The sequence below is a fragment of the Lampetra planeri genome, chromosome 2 (genome assembly GCF_965212315.1).
Source record: "Lampetra planeri chromosome 2, kcLamPlan1.2.h2, whole genome shotgun sequence".
Classification (NCBI taxonomy): Eukaryota; Metazoa; Chordata; class Hyperoartia; order Petromyzontiformes; family Petromyzontidae; genus Lampetra; species Lampetra planeri.
Window position 1 is genome coordinate 16,244,295 of NC_136108.1, and position 21,019 is coordinate 16,265,313.

The 21,019-nt window shown below is 39.3% G+C and overlaps 1 protein-coding gene across 2 annotated transcripts in view; it reads left to right on the plus strand.

Annotated features, from left to right (window-relative positions):
• The window catches only part of LOC144728977 (dual specificity calcium/calmodulin-dependent 3',5'-cyclic nucleotide phosphodiesterase 1A-like), a 124,385-nt gene that overhangs the window by 76,851 nt on the left and 26,515 nt on the right, over window positions 1–21,019 (plus strand). For both annotated transcript variants that reach the window (XM_078608786.1, XM_078608795.1), the window contains one exon: window positions 2,334–2,435. In XM_078608786.1, the coding sequence (XP_078464912.1) occupies window positions 2,334–2,435 (102 nt within the window). The remainder of the gene's footprint in view (window positions 1–2,333; window positions 2,436–21,019) is intronic.

The window sequence follows — 21,019 nt, forward strand, 5'->3', positions numbered from 1 at the left end:
ACCACAATGCTCGTGGTCAGAATGCAAACAAAAAGCATACTCTGATAATATATGCATATATATGCAGGCTGTATGCCTTTTGGCGTCCTCTGGTCTAACACCGTTTGAGACGAGGCTCAAAAGAAAGCTGTCTCTAGTGTGGACCAATCAGTTTCAAGGACAATGCATATATTATCAGTTTGTTTTTTTGTTTTCATTCTGACCACAAGCATTGTGGTTAATGCAGACATGATTCCTTGTAAAAAGGTTTCAGTTTGGTGTTTTAACACCTGCTTTGTTGCCAGAAAAAAAGGGGAAAAACCTATTATCATATTTTGGTACTGGCAAAGGAGGTCCCATGATGTAGGTGTTAAGATGTTCGCTTTTTGTCTTTCTCTGATCTGACACTGGTGAGACTAAAGAAGGCTGTCTCTGCTGGAGACCAATTCGTTTCAAAGACAATGCATATATTACCAGAGCATGGTTTTGCTTGCATGTTCACCACAAATACGTATGGTTAATGCACACATGATTCCTTGCAAAAGGTTTCTATTTGGTGTTTGAACATCTTAACACCTATTGGAATCTCATTTGCCAGTAAAAAATATGATAATTGGTTTTTACCCTTTTATCTGGCAACAAAACTGAAACCTTTTTTTACAAGGAGTCATGTTTGCATAGACCGCGAGCCTAGGCTCTAAGGAAAGCTGTCTCGGGTGTGGACCAATCAACTTCAAGGACAGTGCATATCATTATCATCATCAGAGTTGTTTCTTTTTGTTTGCATTTTGACTGCAGGTATTGTGGTCTATGCAAACATGACTCCTTGTAAAAAAGGTGTCAGTTTTGTTGCCAGATAAAGGGTAAAAAACCAATTATCATCTTAACACCTGTTTTGTTGCCAGAAAGGGCAAAACCTCTTCTTATTTTTGTATTACTGTTTTTAATCAGAGTATATTTTCAGATCTGACAAATAGTTAAATTAGTGAAAAATACAATACAGTGATTAACTATACGGTATAATCATTCAATATTCAACTTTGGCAAAACTCAGTTTTGGCAAGAGTTGTGTTTTCAAGTATTTATTACCCCATGTCCCTGGGGTCTACTGGCGGTGTGTATGAATACACTTTAGCAGAATAATTTACTCCCTTCTGCTGATACTAACAAATATTGCTTTTCACTACAGCACTGACTTAGGAAACACTTCAAAGCGGAGTAAAAGTCCGTACTTTTTGCAGTATGAGGCCTTTTATTAATTCTTCGTAGTCCACATCGATTTTGCATTGTCGTTCAAATTATTATATTTAACTGCTCACTTGGAGATTTGTTTTACAAGTTGGTCAGTGTGATCCAGTTATTTGAGTTTCAGGTTATTATTGATTTGTTACACGGATGGTCCCGTTTTTGCCAGTATTCTGGCTATTTTACTTGGGAGATCAGTGGTGCGTGAGTACAGCAAGAGTAAAAACATCAATATGATAGAGAATGAGTGCAGAGTCCTTAAGACATGTTGCACAACTAACAAACAAGATATTTGACGGTTTTAATTGAAACAAATGAGGCACCATATGACCCATATTTACATTTGGAATTGTATTTTCCAGAAATCGTACTGCTTTTAAACTATTTTCCAAGTGGTAATTTAGTTCTAGATTTGAAGCTTTCGTGACTGCAAGGAATCATCTTCTTAGGTTTTTTCGGTAAAGTCACGTAGAAAGTAAAATAAAATAAAAAACAAAAATCACGACGTTTCGGAGGCAACACAAGTCTCCGTCATCAGGTGGGACCGTCACAGTCAGATTAGCTGTATCAAGTCCCACCTGATGACGGAGACTTGTGTTGCCTCCGAAACGTCGTGATTTTTGTTTTTTATTTTATTTTACTTTCTACGTGACTTTACCGAAAAAAAACCTAAGAAGATGGTAATTTAGTATCCTGGAAGCAGTTGTTTTTACGCGATTTTTTAAGTTTAGAAAAAAAACGTATATCTGTAGTTGGGTAGCATTGTCCAGATTGCTGCTCTTAGTCAAATTACCACTTTTATTTTGTTAATGGCATTTTAAAGAATACTCCCCAGGAGTAGGTGTTTCCTGCTGTGTTTCCATTTAACCATCCAGCCTAAGGTGTTGTTGTGCATTTCATTTGTTTTGCTTTGCTGCTGCATAATAAGAAAGCACACTTCCTGCCGCAAATGGTCACGCTTCAAATGTTCACGCTAATCTGCCAAAGACCTAAGAATCGACAGTGGGATAATACCTTTGAATGGGTGGTAGAAATGAGCATCCACTCGAATGGACTCTCTGATTTATCCTGAATAATGACATCCCTTTAAATCGCCCATGTCTGCCTAGGGAGTTGCGTGCCTTGGTGGTGGAGACCGTGCTTGCTACGGACATGTCTTGCCACTTTCACCAACTCAAGTCCATCAAGAACCTTCTGCAACAACCTGAGGGGTGAGCCACCTTACACACCTCTCCTCTCTTCATTTACATCTCAATCAGTGCATGGATACACATCTTCATTGGACTCCTGTTTTCACGACATCGCCTGTGTTTATGTCCATTTCTAAATGTATCTATTTTACAAATTGCAGGTGTTCTCTTACAGATGCTTGCTGCATTAAAGGAGAGTCAGATCTATTTCAACAGCACTGTGATGAAATTCCTAAGCTCTTTTGAGGAGGAATGTACACTTGTAAGATCCATACCGAACAAGTATAACCCGTAAAAACTAAGTTTTTCACTATAAATCCTTTATATGCGTGGCGGCTAGAATCCTCTCGTCCTCTGGCTTGAGATGGCTGCCACCTATGGGTCAGATGATTGCATGGCACCATTAAGCAATTGGTAATTAAATATAATATTTTTGTCCTAAAAAGTGTAAAAAAAATTTTTTTTTACGAACATTCCTTGTCACGCACAACGAGTCTGTGTGGAAAATGTCAGCTCGATTGGATGACGGGAAGTGGGTTAAAAACGACCGAAAGATTTGCACGGTCGTAAGCAAGCAAGCAAGCGCGCAAGTGAACTTAATATAAAGGATTTAAAAATAGGTGTGATCACTGCTCACATGCAATGCCAGAGAAAGAGTTTTAAAAATGTATTTTGATCCAGCATGTGTTTGTTTTCCGCTATTACACATCATGTTTTTGTTTGGAGATATTATGACACAACTCTCTCGAGTTAAATAGGGTCACATTAATAATAATAACAATTAGTGTGACCTTTTGTCAAGCAACTGCCTATTGTGGGCCTTCTCACACCATCTTCGTCACGGGTTTTCTTTGATATTGTACTCTGCAACACTCATCAGTGTGGCTTTGTTAAGGTGCGGGGACCAGTATCAGTTTGTATCTCACTAGACACAGTATGGATTATTTATGTGTCGACACTTTCGACAAAAAACAGAAATAAAACGAACTAGGGCTACACATCTTCCAAAAGACCGGTAGCATGTGCTCAAATATTGGAGTGTTCTTCAGCGCTGACCTAGGATATAGGAATAGATATGAAAGACTCACGACGGACATTAGCCATAGCCAGAAATGTAAATCAGGTCACCAGTTAAATTTCGATTTAAAGGCTTTCGTGACTGCAGGGATTCATCTTCTTGGTTCTTTCGGTAAAGTGACGTAGAAGGGAAATAATAAAATAAAAAAAATAAAACATAATAAAATACAATTCTCACGACGTTTCGGCCACAACGCAAGCAGCCGTCCTCAGGTGAAGAACAGGTCTGTCGGAAAGACAGCGTCTGAATGAACACCACCAAGCTTGGCAGCCTTGACAAGGCGCCCTTCCTCCCCTAACCCAGCTTAAATATACGCTGCCAAGCTTGGTGGTGTTCATTCAGACGCTGTCTTTCCGACAGACCTGTTCTTCACCTGAGGACGGCTGCTTGCGTTGTGGCCGAAACCTCGTGAGAATTGTATTTTATTATGTTTTATTTGTATTATTTTATTATTTCCCTTCTACGTGACTTTACCGAAAGAACCAAGAAGAGGTCACCAGTTGTTTACGGTGAGATGTGCTGACCGGTATCTAAAGTGCATTTTCATATGGTACATGAAATATATCCAGTCTATGTCCAGCCTTTTCCATCCAAGACGCTGAATGTTACTTTCTAAAGGGATCATTTGTTTTTTGCAAGGTACACAATAAATATCTGATGTAGTTAATTGTAAATGTTATCCAAAGCCTTCAGACATGTATATTAATCTATATACTGTATATAGCAGTGTTACGTGTGTGTGTGTATTTTCTAGCCAGACATCTCACCGAGTTTATTGTGAACAATCCTTTTGCTGTTCGATGATGTTAATGGATGAGAATGTGTGGGAAGATGAAGGACACATTCAAAATTGGGGGAAGAGAGCCTTTAATGGGGAGGTCGTAAGTGAGGGGAGTTGCGAGAGGTTTTGGAGGTTCAGATGAACTGTGCTGTAAGAGGAAGGAGAAAGTTAGAAATGTGAACATTTTCCACTGGTTCAGCTCATGGGTTAATTGAATGAATGAATTGTATTGCATGCGATCACACTGCAGTCGTGCGCAATTATTAAAATAAGCAAATGCTTTCAATACATTTACATGATAATCTGCGATTCTATCATAAACGTTTTCGGTCAGCTTTTCCGACAAACACATCCATTGAAGTGTTAAATTTCCCATTTTAAAATAATGCAAATATCAATAATGATCACTCAACTGTAGCTTTCATAATTCAGCATTATTTAACATTAAAAAATTAATTAGGTAGAAAACCAGCTTTGATGACATATTTCAAGATTAATTTGCTTCTTCGTTGGTGTGGAAATAAAGCCAAGTAAAATAAATTGATATCAATCATAAGTCACGTAGGTATAAATAAAATAAAATACGTAGTTATTTCATGTTAGATATTTTATATATAAAATAAAATACGTAGGCATACAGAGGTATTTTATTTTATTTTCTACCTACGTGACTTTACCGAAAGAACCAAAGAGTATGGATTCCTGCAGTCACGAAAGCTTCAAATCAAGATTGATATCAATCATGACACGGCAGCTCTTAAATTATGTTGCCGTGTTTTTTATCTCCATGTCTGTCTCATTGCCAGTGTCCTTCTTTGTCGCCGTAGTCTCTATCTGTAACACCATTGTTTTATTATTAAGAGCAAACCTTTAATTTTGAAAAGCCCATTGTAAAGAGTGCTGACAAATATTCAAAATAAATATAAATTTGAGGCATTGCCGATGGGTGCGTTTGCCATAACAGACAAAGCACCTGCACATTCGTTCAGTTTTATTTGGGGATGTGGACAAGAGTAAGATTCAGCCATAGGCTGCTTTACAAGAGAGGCGCGTGGAGTACTGTATGAGAGAAGTTACATTGTTAGCATAGATAACAACAAATTATAGTAAATACATAACAATAATTAATCAAAAAGTCATACGAGGTGCACATACTACCGTATACCTCAGAATTCTGAATACTCAGCAGATAACCGTTGTTCTCACTTTTCATACTTTATTTCCACATCAGTAATACCGTAATACACATTCGATATTACATAATGTTATTTATCAACTCACATTATCATTCTTTATATTATCAATATGTATACGGCAAGGCCGTAGCCATGGAGTCATAATTGGGGGGGGCCAAATCTTCCAGGGGGTCTAGGCCCCCCCCCAGAAAAAAATCTAAATTTGAAAACAAATTTCCTGCCTAACATATAAAAAAATTAACTAACACATGAGATGGACTTTTTTTTTACAATAATGTCTAATAGTGTATTGAATTACATTGCTCTGTTTTTTCTTTTTTACATTTTCTTGTTTCATTGTATGTAATGACAGAGATTAGGGATTAATAAGGTACAACCATAACCACAATCATATAAACATAAATCTATGCATTGTTATATGAAGACAAGTCCAGATATTGTGGCCAAGGTTTAGCACATTTTTGTTTTTATTTGCATAGCATATAATTTTTTTAAAAATATTGTTTATAGCAATATATTGGGGGGGGGGGGACATTTTGAACATATTTGAATATGGGGGGGGGGGTATTTGCCCCCCCCCCCCAATATTTATTATAATTACGGCCTTGGTATACGGTGGTGCATCGTAAAACACGCTGCCCACGTGTGAGCAGCCATCTTATTCTTCCAGACTCAATGCCAAGCAGGATCAAACGTCTGCATTGGGCGTTTGCCACATTCATTATCAAGCATACGCATCTGTCAATCCTCAATTGTGTTGTTATCGTTGGCTGCCTTTAAGAAAATACTAAGAGCAATATTCATAAAGACTCTTGCATCAAGCTTTATTTTATGTACCTGGAATTTATATGATGAAGGGACAAAACATCTTCAAGAAACTTTATTCTGCCGCTGTTGTTATGCAAAAAATTTCAGGGCATACAAAAAAAGGTAACGATATGGAACAAAGTGAGATGCCTCATTCGTGATTCATTTGAGTTCTTAGATTTTCTTTGAAATCACCTTTGAGCTCACATGATTTCAATTTGCTTGATTGTAATGTAGAATAGATATAATACAACAAATGTTTGAACAAAGTAATGATGAAATTGTACTTAATGACATGTTAAACACTGGTTAAGTAAAATGACTCCCATTAACTTTCTGCTGTGGGTTTGTTAGTATTTCCTGGAGTGAGATGCGGTATTTTTGTTTGGATGCAGCATTATTCAGGTTCCTTTCAGGCAAATTGCATAATTTAATTTTGCTTACTATAGCACTCAAACGTATAGGTGGATGGCCAACTTAATCTTTTTTTAATATGCATCTCTTCCGTTATAAAAACAAAACACTTGATATAATTTCTGGATGCCCCATGTAGCAAGCTCTTTGCGTCCACAGTATTGATCTTACCGCACAAAAAAATAACATGGCTCTCAGAGCACTCACAGCACACGTCTATCAATTTTTGTGGACAACTACTCTATAATTACACCGTACTAAAGTTACCATATATTCCTTGTGTGACCATGGCTTTGAAGGTGGCTGTCTACGTATATAATTTAAATGATCGATTGAACACAAAAGTTAATCTTGAAAAGGTGGCCTATTCTAAAATACACCATTGTGGAGGAAAACACATTGTAGATTTACTTCACGTGAATACACGTGTTACTAACTTCTGCATACTTCCTCTTTGTGGCAGTGTTTCTGTTCCAGGACATATTACGCCTCCAATTTTTACGTCATTTGCCAAATACGTCGTCACATTTATTAATACCAACACCTAATTTGCGTCGCCTCAACCCACACTTACATTGCTGACGGCATCATCTGTCCTTTCTTTTATCCGTCGCCTCGCCCTTCACCTCCACCTACCCTGTACCCGAACAACCGTACTTTGTCTCGCCGCATAGAGAAATGTGCTGTACTGTAGAGGACAATGATTTATTATCTACAATATTTTTGTTGATTTTTAGATGTGATATGTGTTATTGTGCCCGGTATAATGTGTTAAAGTTTACTGCTGTACACTAGTGTTGAGCACAATATTTCTAGTAATTTAATGTAACATTGTAGGTATGTCTAGGAGGAAGATGCGCGCATTAACATAGAGCTTCACGATACGCCCACTGTCTTTGTTCAGCTCTCGTGGAAACATTGCTTTGATTTACGTCGATTCGATATTCGTTGCATCTTTCAGGAACGTATCCTTGAGGTAAACCGGGGTATTTACTGTACTGGCAATCCTAGACCTCCACAATTATTTTACAAGCGAAGCAATTTTGCACAGTCACTAATTTTACATACGGGAACACAGGCTACTTAGCAGTACACTGTTGAAGCATGCAAATGCTGAGCATTGTAAATGTATTGGCATCTAATTGGAAGTGGTGAAAATAGTGCACATAATGGTATAAAACAATTGAAGACATTGGTGTAGGGTGTAACAAATGTATACAAGAAGCATTACTGATATTTAATAGCCTAGCATACAGTAAAAAAAGTATAAATTTACGGGAAAAAATATTACATTTTCATTCATTTGATTCTATAAATACTTACGGGCAGAGCACAAACCAGGATGGGTAATAAGGGCCGGCAATATTTCACACGTCCGGTATACGTATGATCTTTACAGTTAAATGGCAAGGCCACGTAGTAAACAATGAGCCTCATAGTAAATCAGCGCGGACACCAGTTAGTGCAATAACTCAGGGAGAACGACTCTGTTGGGTTATTCATACCTCCAGGTAGGAGATGTCCCCAAGGTCACAGTCTATCAACAAATCAGAGGGAAAATGAACACGGACAGGACAGACTACAGTGTGAATAGGAAGGGCATGTTAAGATACATTTTCGAAAAAAAAAGGCAGGCTTGTTTGGAATGACCTTGTGGGGAAATCCTAAAGAGAAAAAATGGCAGAAATCAATTAAATCTGTGTTAGCCTTAGGCATCTCATGGGCTACATTGAGCACCTCTGAATAAAAAAAAAGCATTCTGATGATTATTATTATGATTACACATCACACTTTCAGCAAAACCGCTCTCTTATTTTGGACAGTGTAAGGTTTTCAAATGTAAACAAAGTAAACGTGTATGTTTTATTTGTTAGCTTTCAGGTCTTTGAACAGACACTCTGCTGTTTTACTGGTGAATAATATGAATGTGTTCTGGGAAAGACTGCACTTAGTGCTTGATTAGATTTTAATAGCAATTGTCTCTGGAGATTTCAGGAAATGTTATTCTTTGTTTAAAGCAAAGCCTAAAAGAGAGGAGGCAACTTAAAATGTAATGGCAAGACCATGGATATAATTATGAGTTCTGTAATAGGTCTGAGCAGACACTTCTCAGTATAATAATTCAGAGCTCTTCTGGCACTATACTGCTGTCTCCACGGTGACAAATGTGAGAATCATTAAGGCTACGTTACTTAGCAAGATGGATTCGCCTTCGTGAGATTAAAATAAGAAACCTGTGTTTGCCATGGAGTAGGTGTTAATCTTGAGAGCTGGTAATAAGGTTTTTGGGAACCAAATTGGAAACCACCCTTGGCCATCAGTAAACCTCACTTCGTCCAATTGTGTCTCACTCGAAATTCGTCTCTGACCTGTGTACGAATTTATTTGCATGCTTGCATTTGGTATATCCATCAGGGCCTGTTACGTTATCTCTATTTCTATTTCTCTCTCCCCAAATCTCTCTCCCAAATGTTCACTTTATTTTTTTGCCAAAGATGCCAATATATAGCAGGTGACCCCAATGAGTATTCACATTCAAGTATGATTCATAATGATGCATCAGGCATTTGGCTGCCCATAAGTCACGGTCAAGTGTGTGACAGCAAAAAAGGCATTCGTTTTTGAGTTAACATGCTGTGCTTTGAGCATGGACTGCAAATGCCTATTTGTTACCTAAGTGTGAACACCGATGAGCCAGTTTGCACAATAATGATGATTAAATTCCAAAGTTTCCAAAAGTTTTCTGATGAGAATTACCAACTATCACTGTCAGTAACATTGTGGATGTCGCAAATCCCCCCGATATTGTTTTCAACATTACGTATGGGTGGTGTAAACAAATTATACATTTCTCAAAATAATGGTCAAAGGCCTAAGTCTGTCCCTGACCAGGTCATGAACTCACAATTGCCGGGCACTCTAACCACAGCTGCACCTCACTTTGACCTGACAATTAAATTACAAAATACACCCACTTACAATAGCGGTTGGCAGCCTGACCCAGAACACATTTCAAAATGTAATGCAAGAAACATTTCACACTCTTATTACCATTTTCATGGTAAGATTGCTTGATACGATGCAGCACTTGAAACCATTTCAGGAGGACGTATGTTTTCAGAATGTTCGAAATGACAATGCAATTGATTGAGAACATCTGACACTTTGCCAAAAAGACTTTCATGGATGTGTGAGCACTTGATTTGTCTGACATTCAGAACATAAACTCCATTGACCCTCTTCCCTTCCTTTTGAGCTTGAGTACAGTGTCTCCTGTGTGGAGCACTTCACTGGAATACTGTATGGCTGCAGATAGAGCCTAGTTTCCAGAGGTGGGACAAAGTCATTGTTATGCAAGTCCAAGTCGAGTCGCAAGTCATCAAATTCATGACTCGAGTCTGACTCGAGTCCAAGTCACATGACTCGAGTCCACATCTCATAGGTGGGACAAAGTCATTGTTATGCAAGTCCAAGTCGAGTCGCAAGTCATCAAATTCATGACTCGAGTCTGACTCGAGTCCAAGTCACATGACTCGAGTCCACACCTCTGCTAGTTTCAACGGTGGACAAATGCGTAACGTGACAGCCTCGATGTTGAGGCAACTGCCATTTTTTTGTGCGTCGATGTTTATTTCAGCCCGTGATTCAATGGGAGTTTTCTTGAATGTGGTCACATTCCCAATGTAACCAAATTCCCAGTGTAACCACATTCACAATGTGACCACAGCAAAGCTAAAATGCTATTATCTTCTAACAAATACCACAAAATAACAATAGGGTTTTTTCCCCTTTTTTCTAGCAACAAAACTGAAACCTTTTTACAAGGATTCATGTCTGCATTAACGACAATACTTGCAGTCAAAATGCTAAAAAAAGGGGAAAAAACCCTATTATTATATTTTGGTACTGGCAAAGGAGGTCCCATGAAATACCACAAACATTATATTAACTGCAGCTGTTCTGCAATGTCCGAGATCGCTGTTGTATGGAGTATACTGCAGAACAATGACACAACAAATGTTGCACTCTCTATTAACAGGCATACGTCATGGAATTTTGAGTTTCGTGGCCACTAGTGGGGGGGGGGATATTAAACTCTTTTATAACAACTTCAACTCTTGGAAGGTATGCAATATAAACAGTGTGTTTTGGAATTATGTTTTGACTAAAACATATTTTTGGAAGCGTTTTCCAATAACTCGCTTCAATATATTACCCTGATTCAATTTCCTTATCTAGTTTATGAAAGAAGCTTTTGATGTTATTAGGGTCTACGGTATCATTAACAAATATTGTACGCAATGTACGCGGCTGGCGATGTGCAAACAAATTGCTTTTTTGCAAAGTCACGGTCTTTGAATGGATAGCATTATAAAATTCAAGTTGCACATTTTGAGAGCAGCATGCGGATTACAGAAGACACGCAAGTTCGAGACATTTTTACCGACTGTTAAGAAGAATGAGTGGGCTTGGGCAGGACATGTCAAATAAAGAGGACGATGTCCGGTGGTTGAGACTAACTAGAGAGTGGCAGCCAAAGAAAGGGAATACATCTGGGAATATGTCCACCACGGCGGATGGAGTGAGAGAGTAAACTATTGCGCAGGAGCAACATTATTTGTAGCATTGCAGAACTGCAAAAAGTGCGACCACTTAGGGAAGCCTTCCAGCGGTGGCTGATTATAATGCTAAATTGCAGCCCTACAATGTCTTGCTCATACTAATGCTGGTGGAAGGGCTTACACTTTAGGGAGCTCTAGAGAGTATTTGATCTGGGTGGGAGTACCCACATTCTACCCCACCGCACGCAAGCAGCAAAATACACTTATGGTGGTGTACCCATTTATTCTGCTGGCTGGACAGATGTGTTGCCTCTGTCCAACCTAATTCACAAAGCTAGGCTCCGCAAATGTTATTGCATATTTTTCATTATGCTTCGAGTTTCAACCTTCAATTGTTTGGATAAAAATGTCTTAGTTTATAACAATTCATAACAGTTAAATGAGAACATAAAACTAAGACTTTTTATAATTTAATAGCTCTCCAGAGATCTTAATTTGATTAACTTTCAACCAATTATTTCAACCATGGTAGTTTTCATATCCTTTACATCCACAAAGTTGAGTGCTTCGCCATCGGCATTGACGTAACTATCGCATCTGGCATGGGGTGACTGGGTGACCGTTTTATTACAGTAAAATAAATCAAATTTTGCGAAAAAGTTGTTTCACTGTACAAATGCAGAATAAGAGTTGTGGAATGGAGGCGCTAAACATGCACGTGAATTAGTGTATGGATGTATGTATAACTTCTTTCGCACCGAACGTAGCCAATCACCAAATTGTGTAATTTTTCGACTTTATTAAATGTGTAATGTGTTCAGCTGAGTCACAGACGTAGACTTGGAGGCAACACATTAATTCAATTCCAACACACAGGGTAACTTCCCCTTAGCAGAATAACAACCTATGGTGGTGACCACCAGGCTAACTACACCAGTTACTACGTAACTGCTACTACGGACCGGGACCAACAGCTTCGGCCCGGGTCCACGTGTTGAAGACTCGTTGAACGGAGAATGTAGACAAAGGGTTTCTTCCAGGATGAACAACAACCCCGGTCCCTCTCAGGACCCGGCTTATATTCTCTGTGTTGTGGCCGGCTCCGCCCTTGGCCACGTCCACCTTCCAGAATCCTCGGGAAGGATCTGGGTCCCAATCACGTGACCACCCCCAGCCCCCTCTTGGGGCCCCTTTGCCAACTTTACTGGTCACGTGTCCTCCCAGGTCAACCAGAGTGCCATGGCCTCACATAACCTCATCCTTCGGTCGGCACCCACACACCCTGTCCTGTAGGGTCAGCACTGCACTTAAGGCGTGGTGCCATCTCGCGCTATTTTTCAGCGCACGCCGTGCCCCTCTCGGGCCGGTACTCCACCTACATCATTGTGGTATCCAGTGATGTCACTACAAATGGAATCAGTTGTCATTCCCATTCCTTGAAGACTGGTGAATCCATAAGAAGATCAACAGACCGATGCACACACTTCCTTGACAAATGGAAAATCAAGGACAAGCTATGGTGCGATTATGGCTATGCAAACCAAACTATGGACCATGTAGTAAATCACTGTAGTCCCCTTCACTGGAGGAATAGCAAGACTACACGAACTTTCTCCTGAAGCCCTCTCGTGGCCAGCAGACCTTGACATTGGCATTTAGCTCCTGAACACATTGCTAAACACAAGAATAGAACAGAATGGGTGTCATTCCACAAAAACGGCGAAAGCAGACAGGTGAAACAGGTCAATTGACTTGTGATGTGAGTGCAGAGAGGCCAGGTTAGGATGGAACAGGAAACTTTTGTAAAACAATGCAAGAAGCTTCGTACATTGTGAATGGAGCTGGAATCACGCAGGGTCAGATATGCTTTGGATCCTGGAGCGAAGAGTGAAGGCCATTCTCATAGATCATGCTGCGGTGAATGTAAATGCTTAGCGCGGGCGCTGTTGTAGGATGTGTATGCCGCATCACGGATTTCTTGGATATGGCTGATAAGAACAGTAGGAAAAGCCATGGAGGTGTTTACGGTTATTGAATGCAGATTCGTATCAACCAAAGGCAGTATTATTACAGATTTCCTGACATTGTTTGATATCATGTTATTTAATATTTTTTTGTACAATATGATTTCCTGTCTGCTCTTCGGGGCATTATGCAAACTTGGTTTGCATTCTTACTTACGATAATATTACAATCTAAACGGATGCCATTGCTTTAATGGTTGTTTGAAATGTAACTTTTTTGTAAGTTAAGCTAATAAAAAGAACAATAACTTAATTCTAGATTTGAAGCTTTCGTGACTGCAAGGATTCATATTCTTAGGTTTTTTCGGTAAAGTCACGTAGGTAAAAAATTTTAATTAATAAAAGTAAAATAAAAATAAAATACAAATCACGACGTTTCGGAAGGCAACACAAGCTTATAATAACAATAACTTATATAATCAGGGAAGTCTTAAGAGTCCTTTTAAGAAAGGTCCTGCTTGAGGTGTTTTCCAAAGTCATGGATGGGCATTATTTATTAGTTGAAAATAGAGCCAGAGCACCCGGAGAAATTCCAGAGGTAAAGCGATCATTTAGGAATGACGGAACACTGAATACTCGGTAGTTTAGCGATGTATTATAACAGATCAAAGTTAAGCCGGAAGCAACTACTATATGAGTATCCTTCTCATTACCAGTTCATGGACCAGGGCATTAATCCTCGCATAAAACATGCAGGAATCATTTGTATGAGGAAATAAAACATAAAAAAGGACATGTGTTTAAAATACTAACCTCAAAAGACACATTTAGGCTGAAGCATTTAGCTCCATGGTAAATTTAATGCAAAATGGTTTAGTAAAATTAGATTTATTTGACTGTAATAAAATGATCACCCAATGCCAGAGGCAATAGTTACGTCAATGTCGATTCTAAGCACGTAACTTTGTGGATACAAAGGATATGGAAACTAGTGTACTTGAAATATATGATTGAAATTTAATAAGATTAAGGACTCTGGAGAGCTATTAAGTTGTGGAAAGTTTTATGTTCTCGTTTAACTGCATTCGCTGTTATAAACTGAGCATTTTTTGTCTTAAAATACATGAAGTAGGATATCAACTTAGAGCAGAATGAAATATATGAAATAATATTCGAGGAACCCAGCTTTGTGAATTTTTTTTATGCCACTGAACAAAAGATGTTGGACTGAGGAAGTGCATCTGGTCAGCCAGCATTTGATTCAGTAGATTACTACGTCTTCCTGAGCCAACTTAAATGTATGAACTTCTACAAGTCTATGGTATAGTGGCTCCAGAGCCAGTAAACGACCTTACCTCAAACAAAACCCCTATCACGAAAGGTGTCCCTCCAGACTACATACCCTATTCCCCCTTCGTGTCATTAATTGACTCGTTTATCCACTCCAACTTAAATATGTTCGCTGATGACACCGCTGTGATGGTGTTAACACATCTGAGGATGATGAAGACTTTGACTTGAATGCAAATGAACAATATAAAACGTGTTTTTCTTAATACCAGCTAGACAGAACTTGTAGTTCTTCCTGGAAAGTGACCCCTCCACTACGAAACAAATTATGGCGTTTAACTCTCAAAAAATTTAACTTGTCGACAAGCTTAAATATCTAGGTGTCATCCTTGATCAAAAGCCATCTTTCACTGCACTTATCGACCATATTTGCAAAAAAATATCAGGATAAACAAACTGGCTTCTTATACAGAAATAAAAGTTGCATGCCACCCGACTACAATTGCATATTATTAGAACCGCTATGTTCTCCATCTGCGGCGGGCGTGGTGTTGTTTACAGACTTGGTGTCGGCTCTGCACAAAATTACTGGTTCCATTGTCCAACTCGCTCCTCCCTTTGCCTTTGATCCCCCCCCCCTACATAACACATCCTCACTATGAACTTCATTTAAACTCTAATCAGCACCCTCCCCTCCCCCGTTAATCTACAGGGAAAGGCATTAGGCTATCTTCATCCTCAAAGTGTTACAAAGCAAGTCTGGTGAATATCTTTCGGATCATTTAATCCCCCAGGTAAAATGTTAGAAGCTGTTCCTGCTCAAAGTCCCCCACTGACTGTGAGAACCAAACTTGGTTTAAATCCCTTCTGTGTGGTGGCCCATAATCTCAGGAATAACTGAGACAAAATGTTTGGGATCAAAATCTTACTATCCTTGTCCTACTTTAAATCACTTGGACCTCATATTTCCATTCACATGTACATGCAATTTATTGGTCTGCTTTGCGGACTTTATGTCCTTCATGTTTATGTATTTTTTACCATCTCACCTAACTCGGTGTTGTTTTACATCCAATACTTTTTGTACGTGATAAGTTCTCCCAGCTTTGTTGTATTCTTTGTACTAGTTGTACCATATTGCTGCACGACCTTGAAATTTGGAACTTTTATTGTTTTTTGTTCGTATTTTTGTTGTGGCAACCAGGTTTCTATTGCCTTTTATTCCCCAATGAGTTGTACTTGTGCCAAAATAAAACAGACCAAACCAGAATTAAATAGGTACACCACGGTTAGTCGATCGGCAGCTCGCGCCTGGAGCGGTAAAGTCTTGCAAGACGTCTGTCCAGTGTGAAAGAGTTGGCCTAATACCCTCTAGTTGGGCCCTCTAGAGCACTCTCTTTCTCTAGTCGAGGCCCATCCACCAGCATTGGTATGGGCAAGACGTTGCAGGGCTGCAACTTTACCTTTTACCACTTAAGAACATGGTTTTTTTTTAAGTTGTGGCACTCCTCCACTTTGAGTTGTACCCCTTTTGGTGTCATCTGGTCCAACACCAATGGAGACTAGGCTCTAAGGAAAGTTGTCTCGGGTGTGGAACAATCAACTTCAAGGACAATGCATATCATTATCATCATCAGAGTTGTTTATTTTTGTTTGCATTTTGACTGCTTGTGTTGTGGTTATTGCAAACATGATGCCTTGTATAAAGGTGTCAGTTTTTGTACCAGTTGAAAGGGTAAAAACCTACTACTATATTTTGCCACTGGTAAAGGAGATGTCTCATAATACTCCTCCAGCTGTTTTTTTATTGGCTGTGCGATTATTTTTTTTTTTGCAGAATAAGGCTGTACCCATTGTGCATGGATAATCATGCCATAAACAGAATAGATGCAATGAAACTTGTGGATTTTCCGTATGATACCTCAATTCCACAAATGTGCAGAATCAAACTGTACGTGCTTCAAGCCCCAAAGTGTCTGCATGCACAAGGAGGATGATACAGCACTCATCTCTATTTGTATACCTGAGCTAGTGGCAGAAATCCCACAGTTATTTATATTCACGAAACATTAGTGGACTCGTACATTTACAACATTTAATAAGTGTCTGAATACAATTACAACATTTAACTCTTCCCAGACATTTCACAAGGTCATTTCATGATACTTCAATATGACCTAGGTGGAGTGCATTCACCACTTGTTGCAGAGGTTCAAGGTTCGAATCCTACTGTCGCACTGATTAAAAATGTGGGTGTATTTACCATACTATCGGCTTCATAGTGAACGTTGCCATGATGTCACTCGCAAGAGTAGACCATTGTGTACTGGCGTCATGGTCCAAACTTGCATTACATAAAAAATGAATGTGTAATCATTGACCCATACGGCAAAAACACTTGGCAGGACCCTCCTGAAAAAGAGGCACGAGGCTCAGTAAGGCTTTCCTCTGAGAAGTGCTCGAATAATTTACATCTATTAACAAAAAATTACGCAGGTTAAAAGTAGACCACAATTATAACAATAATAACCCACGATATTACAACCATCTCCCCATATATTCTTAGGTTTTTTCGGTAAAGTCACGTAGGTAAAACATCAAAATTAATGAAAATAAAATAAAACAAAAATCACGACGTTTCGGAGGCAACACAGGTCTCCGTCATCAGGTGGGACCGTCACAGCCGAATTAGCTGCATCAATTCGGCTGTGACGGTCCCACCTGATGACGGAGACTTGTGTTGCCTCCGAAACGTCGTGATTTTTGTTTTATTTTATTTTATTTTCATTAATTTTGATGTTTTACCTACGTGACTTTACCGAAAAAACCTAAGAATATGAATCCTTGCAGTCACGAAAGCTTCAAATCTAGAATCTCCCCATATTTTGAATGCCAAACAAACAAAAGGCACGGGTTAAGTTGCTTTTAACCTTTTCATGAAAGAGGTTGTTTTTTTTCCTTGCACATCCCCGACACTTGATTCAACGCATCAATACAACACAATTTCCCCACCTTCAACCTTGTGAGACGCAGTGCATTTAATATGCTTCTCTCTGCCATTGTGCGACTAAGAATGGACCGTACACCGTGTGCCTTCCACAATTTTAATGTGCATTGTAGAAGCCCTAAAGTGCCAAGTGCCATTGCCAGTGTTATGGATGGTGCACATTAGAATCCCCAATGCCACATGCACTCAGAGTATTTTAGGTGGTCCTGTCATACGACCCTTGCTAAGCTATGAAAATGGCATGGAAATGCATTTACTCTAAATGGATGTCAGCCTCATATCATATCTCTGCTGATCATGCAGAGCCATGAAGTGATAGAGGGAGAGCCCCTTTTAGCCCCTGTGTAGAATACAACTTTATCATTGTGGGACCTTTTTTGCCAGTATCAAAGTATGAAAAAATAAGAATAGGGTCTACCCTTTTTGGCAATAAAACAGGTGTTAATATGTTCAAACACCAAATAGATACCTTTTTCAAGGAATGAAGTCTTCATTATATAGATATAGCTGATCACCCCGAGATTTAAATGCTCTGATACGTGCCAATGTCTTTGTGCTGTTCACCTTTTTGCGTTCTCTGGTCTGACACTGGTGAGACTAGGCCATAAAGAAGGCTGTCACTGGTATAGGCCAATCATTTTCATAGACAATGCAAATATTATCAGAGTTTGTTTGCATTTTCACCAAAGTACGTGTGGCTATTTCAGACTTGATTCCTTGCAATATGTATATATTTGGTGTTTGAACATCTTAACACCATTGAGCTACTCACACGACAACTATATGCCTCTATGAAGAGATGGAAGTTGTTTTATTTGCCTCCTTTCCTGAACCATTCAAACACACACGCACATAGTCGCAGAGTTATATATATATATGTCTTGAATGTGCACAGGGCCTAATGGGACAAACTCGTGCCAGTTTCAATCAGGACCTGAATCCAATTCCAAGTGGAACAGATTGGATCCTTATTTTCTCAGATCTGACACCAATTCTATACTGTCGAGTATTTGTGTTAAAAGTAGCCCCCACCAGCCATTGCTGCTCAAGTGTGGTGTTAGGCGTATCCTGCTAATGTATAAAGTCCCGGGTTAGATTCCCAAGCATATTTTACATGTAAGTTATCGACATTAATATATTACTACAGCAATATCGGTCGTTGGTCACTCATCTTAATGTACTTGACGATCCAATCCACCAACCAGTTCATGATGCGATCTTGATCAATCACGAATGGGTCATGGATCACATTTTTGTTATGGATCGTGTTCCATACTATGCATGGTCAGTCCAATCATCCAATCCGATTTTAAAAGAATGCAGGGCAGGGTGACCTATTCCACACTATTAATGAAATATATATGCTTTGGCTCATGATCCATTCTTCTGTGGACAGAAAATCTATTATTTCTGAGATGAAAAGTACAGGTAAATTAAATGCTAATGTTACATTTAAGATAATGGACAAAATAAAACAGTGCAAGTGTAAGATAAAAAAAAGAAAACTATACAAACAAGATGGCAGAAATTTCCAAAAATGAAATACATTACGGATTCCAATTGTTATCCTCAATCATGATAACTCATCATATTGTTGGGTGAGGCAAATTGTAAGATGCATTGCTCTTCACACTTTCAGTTAACACATTTCGTGGCAGATATTCCTCTATAAGTATACAGCTCCTCAAACTTTCGAGGATGAGCCTGGATGCAGAAGAAACGCATTGACACACACACATGGAAGATGAAATTGATCAAGACAATGAATAATACACTTTTTATGATGATGATGATGTCGTCGATTCTGATGATGGAAATACTCTTCATGAGGATGTTGTCATAATAATACTGCTGATAATGATGGCGTGACACAGTTGCTGATGATGCTGGTAATGATAATGACAAGGATAATGTCATTTTATTGAGTAACTCCATAAGTCTCAAGGCTCATTTTTGTAATGGTCCTGAAATGTGTCCAATTCCATTTTAATAACTGCATGTGGAAAGAAACAGGAGTACCCAGGAAAAAACTCATGCACACAATCAATCAGCATATCTCCCACCTGCCATCAGGATAATACTGCATCCTCTGGGTTGTGCATGCACAACAATGAGTCATCAAGAAATAAAAACGTGATCACAGATGGCCACGCTTAGTGCATTCTTGGAAGGATTGAAATCTTGGGCTCAACTCATAAATGGTTGATTTCCAGATTTTCCAGAAAAATCTGCTGGCACAAATCTCATGGAAAATGACGAGTCAATTCATGAGCAACATTTTTGCACTAATGTTCTAGGAACATGAAGTGATTATGCAAGCAAGGACCAATCAGGTTCAGACCTGATAATTGTTTTTTTACCCTTTTATCTGGAAACAAAACTGACACCTTTTTTTACAAGGAGTCATGTTTGAATTGACCACAATACCAGTGGTCGGAATGCAAACAAAAAACACAACTCTGATAATGTATGCACTGTCCTTGAAATTGAGTGGTCCACACCCGAGACAGCTTTTCTTAGAGCCTTGTCTCACATGGTGTTGGACCAGATAACGCCAAAAGGCGCACAACTCAAAGACAATGCACCATCAGAGTATGAGAGCTCGGGGTAAGCATTTACACCATTGGAACCTCCTTTGCCAGTAGCAAAATATGATCTATTTTTTTTTACCCTTTTATCTGGCAACAAAACTGACACCTTTTGTTTGCATTCCGACCGCAGGTATTGTGGTCAATGCAAACATGACTCCTTGTAAAAAAGGTGTCAGTTTTGTTGCCAGATGAAAGGGTAAAACAACAATGATCATATTTTGCTACTGGCAAAGGAGGTTCCAATCAGGTTCAGACCTGTTTGACACACGTACGGCTCCATATTGTACGTATGGGAATTTGTTTCAATGACTCCTCCTGCAGAGCCACTGGCAACAGAAGAGTTGTACTGCGAAGCCTGGGCATGGTGATTATTGTAATAAGCCCATTCTGCAACTTGCAGAAGGGTCATTAGGGCTGCAGCAGCGGAGTGGAGCAGCACTCCCATCTCATGGACACGGAGATAAACACACATGTCTGCGTGTATAGAGCTGAAGGTGAAAACTGGTCAACAGTGTCTGTGTAACCACATCACTGCATCACTTCCTTCTATCAGATGCTGCAACTGTTGCACTCACTGCGAGACCTACCTCTGGCAGTCGCATCACCATCTGAAAATATTCTTGGGCACCTCTAGGTTCACTGGGCCTTAAATGAGTACCTGATATGGGTGTGAACATCAGTGTTTTGAAGACAAAGGTGGCTAGATGTGGTTCTAGCCACACCATCCCCTCATGTGCCATGCCAAGCCTTAATATGTTTTCACTTACTGAACTCACACCTATAGTAAGGTTTAACAAAGCATCTTGCTATATCTTCATGAGTATTATTAGTGTATGCATGTCAATTCCACTGCATCCTACTCCACTCAGCAGGGCTTCGTCCTTGGAATGTTAAGGTTGAATTTCCAGCACATTT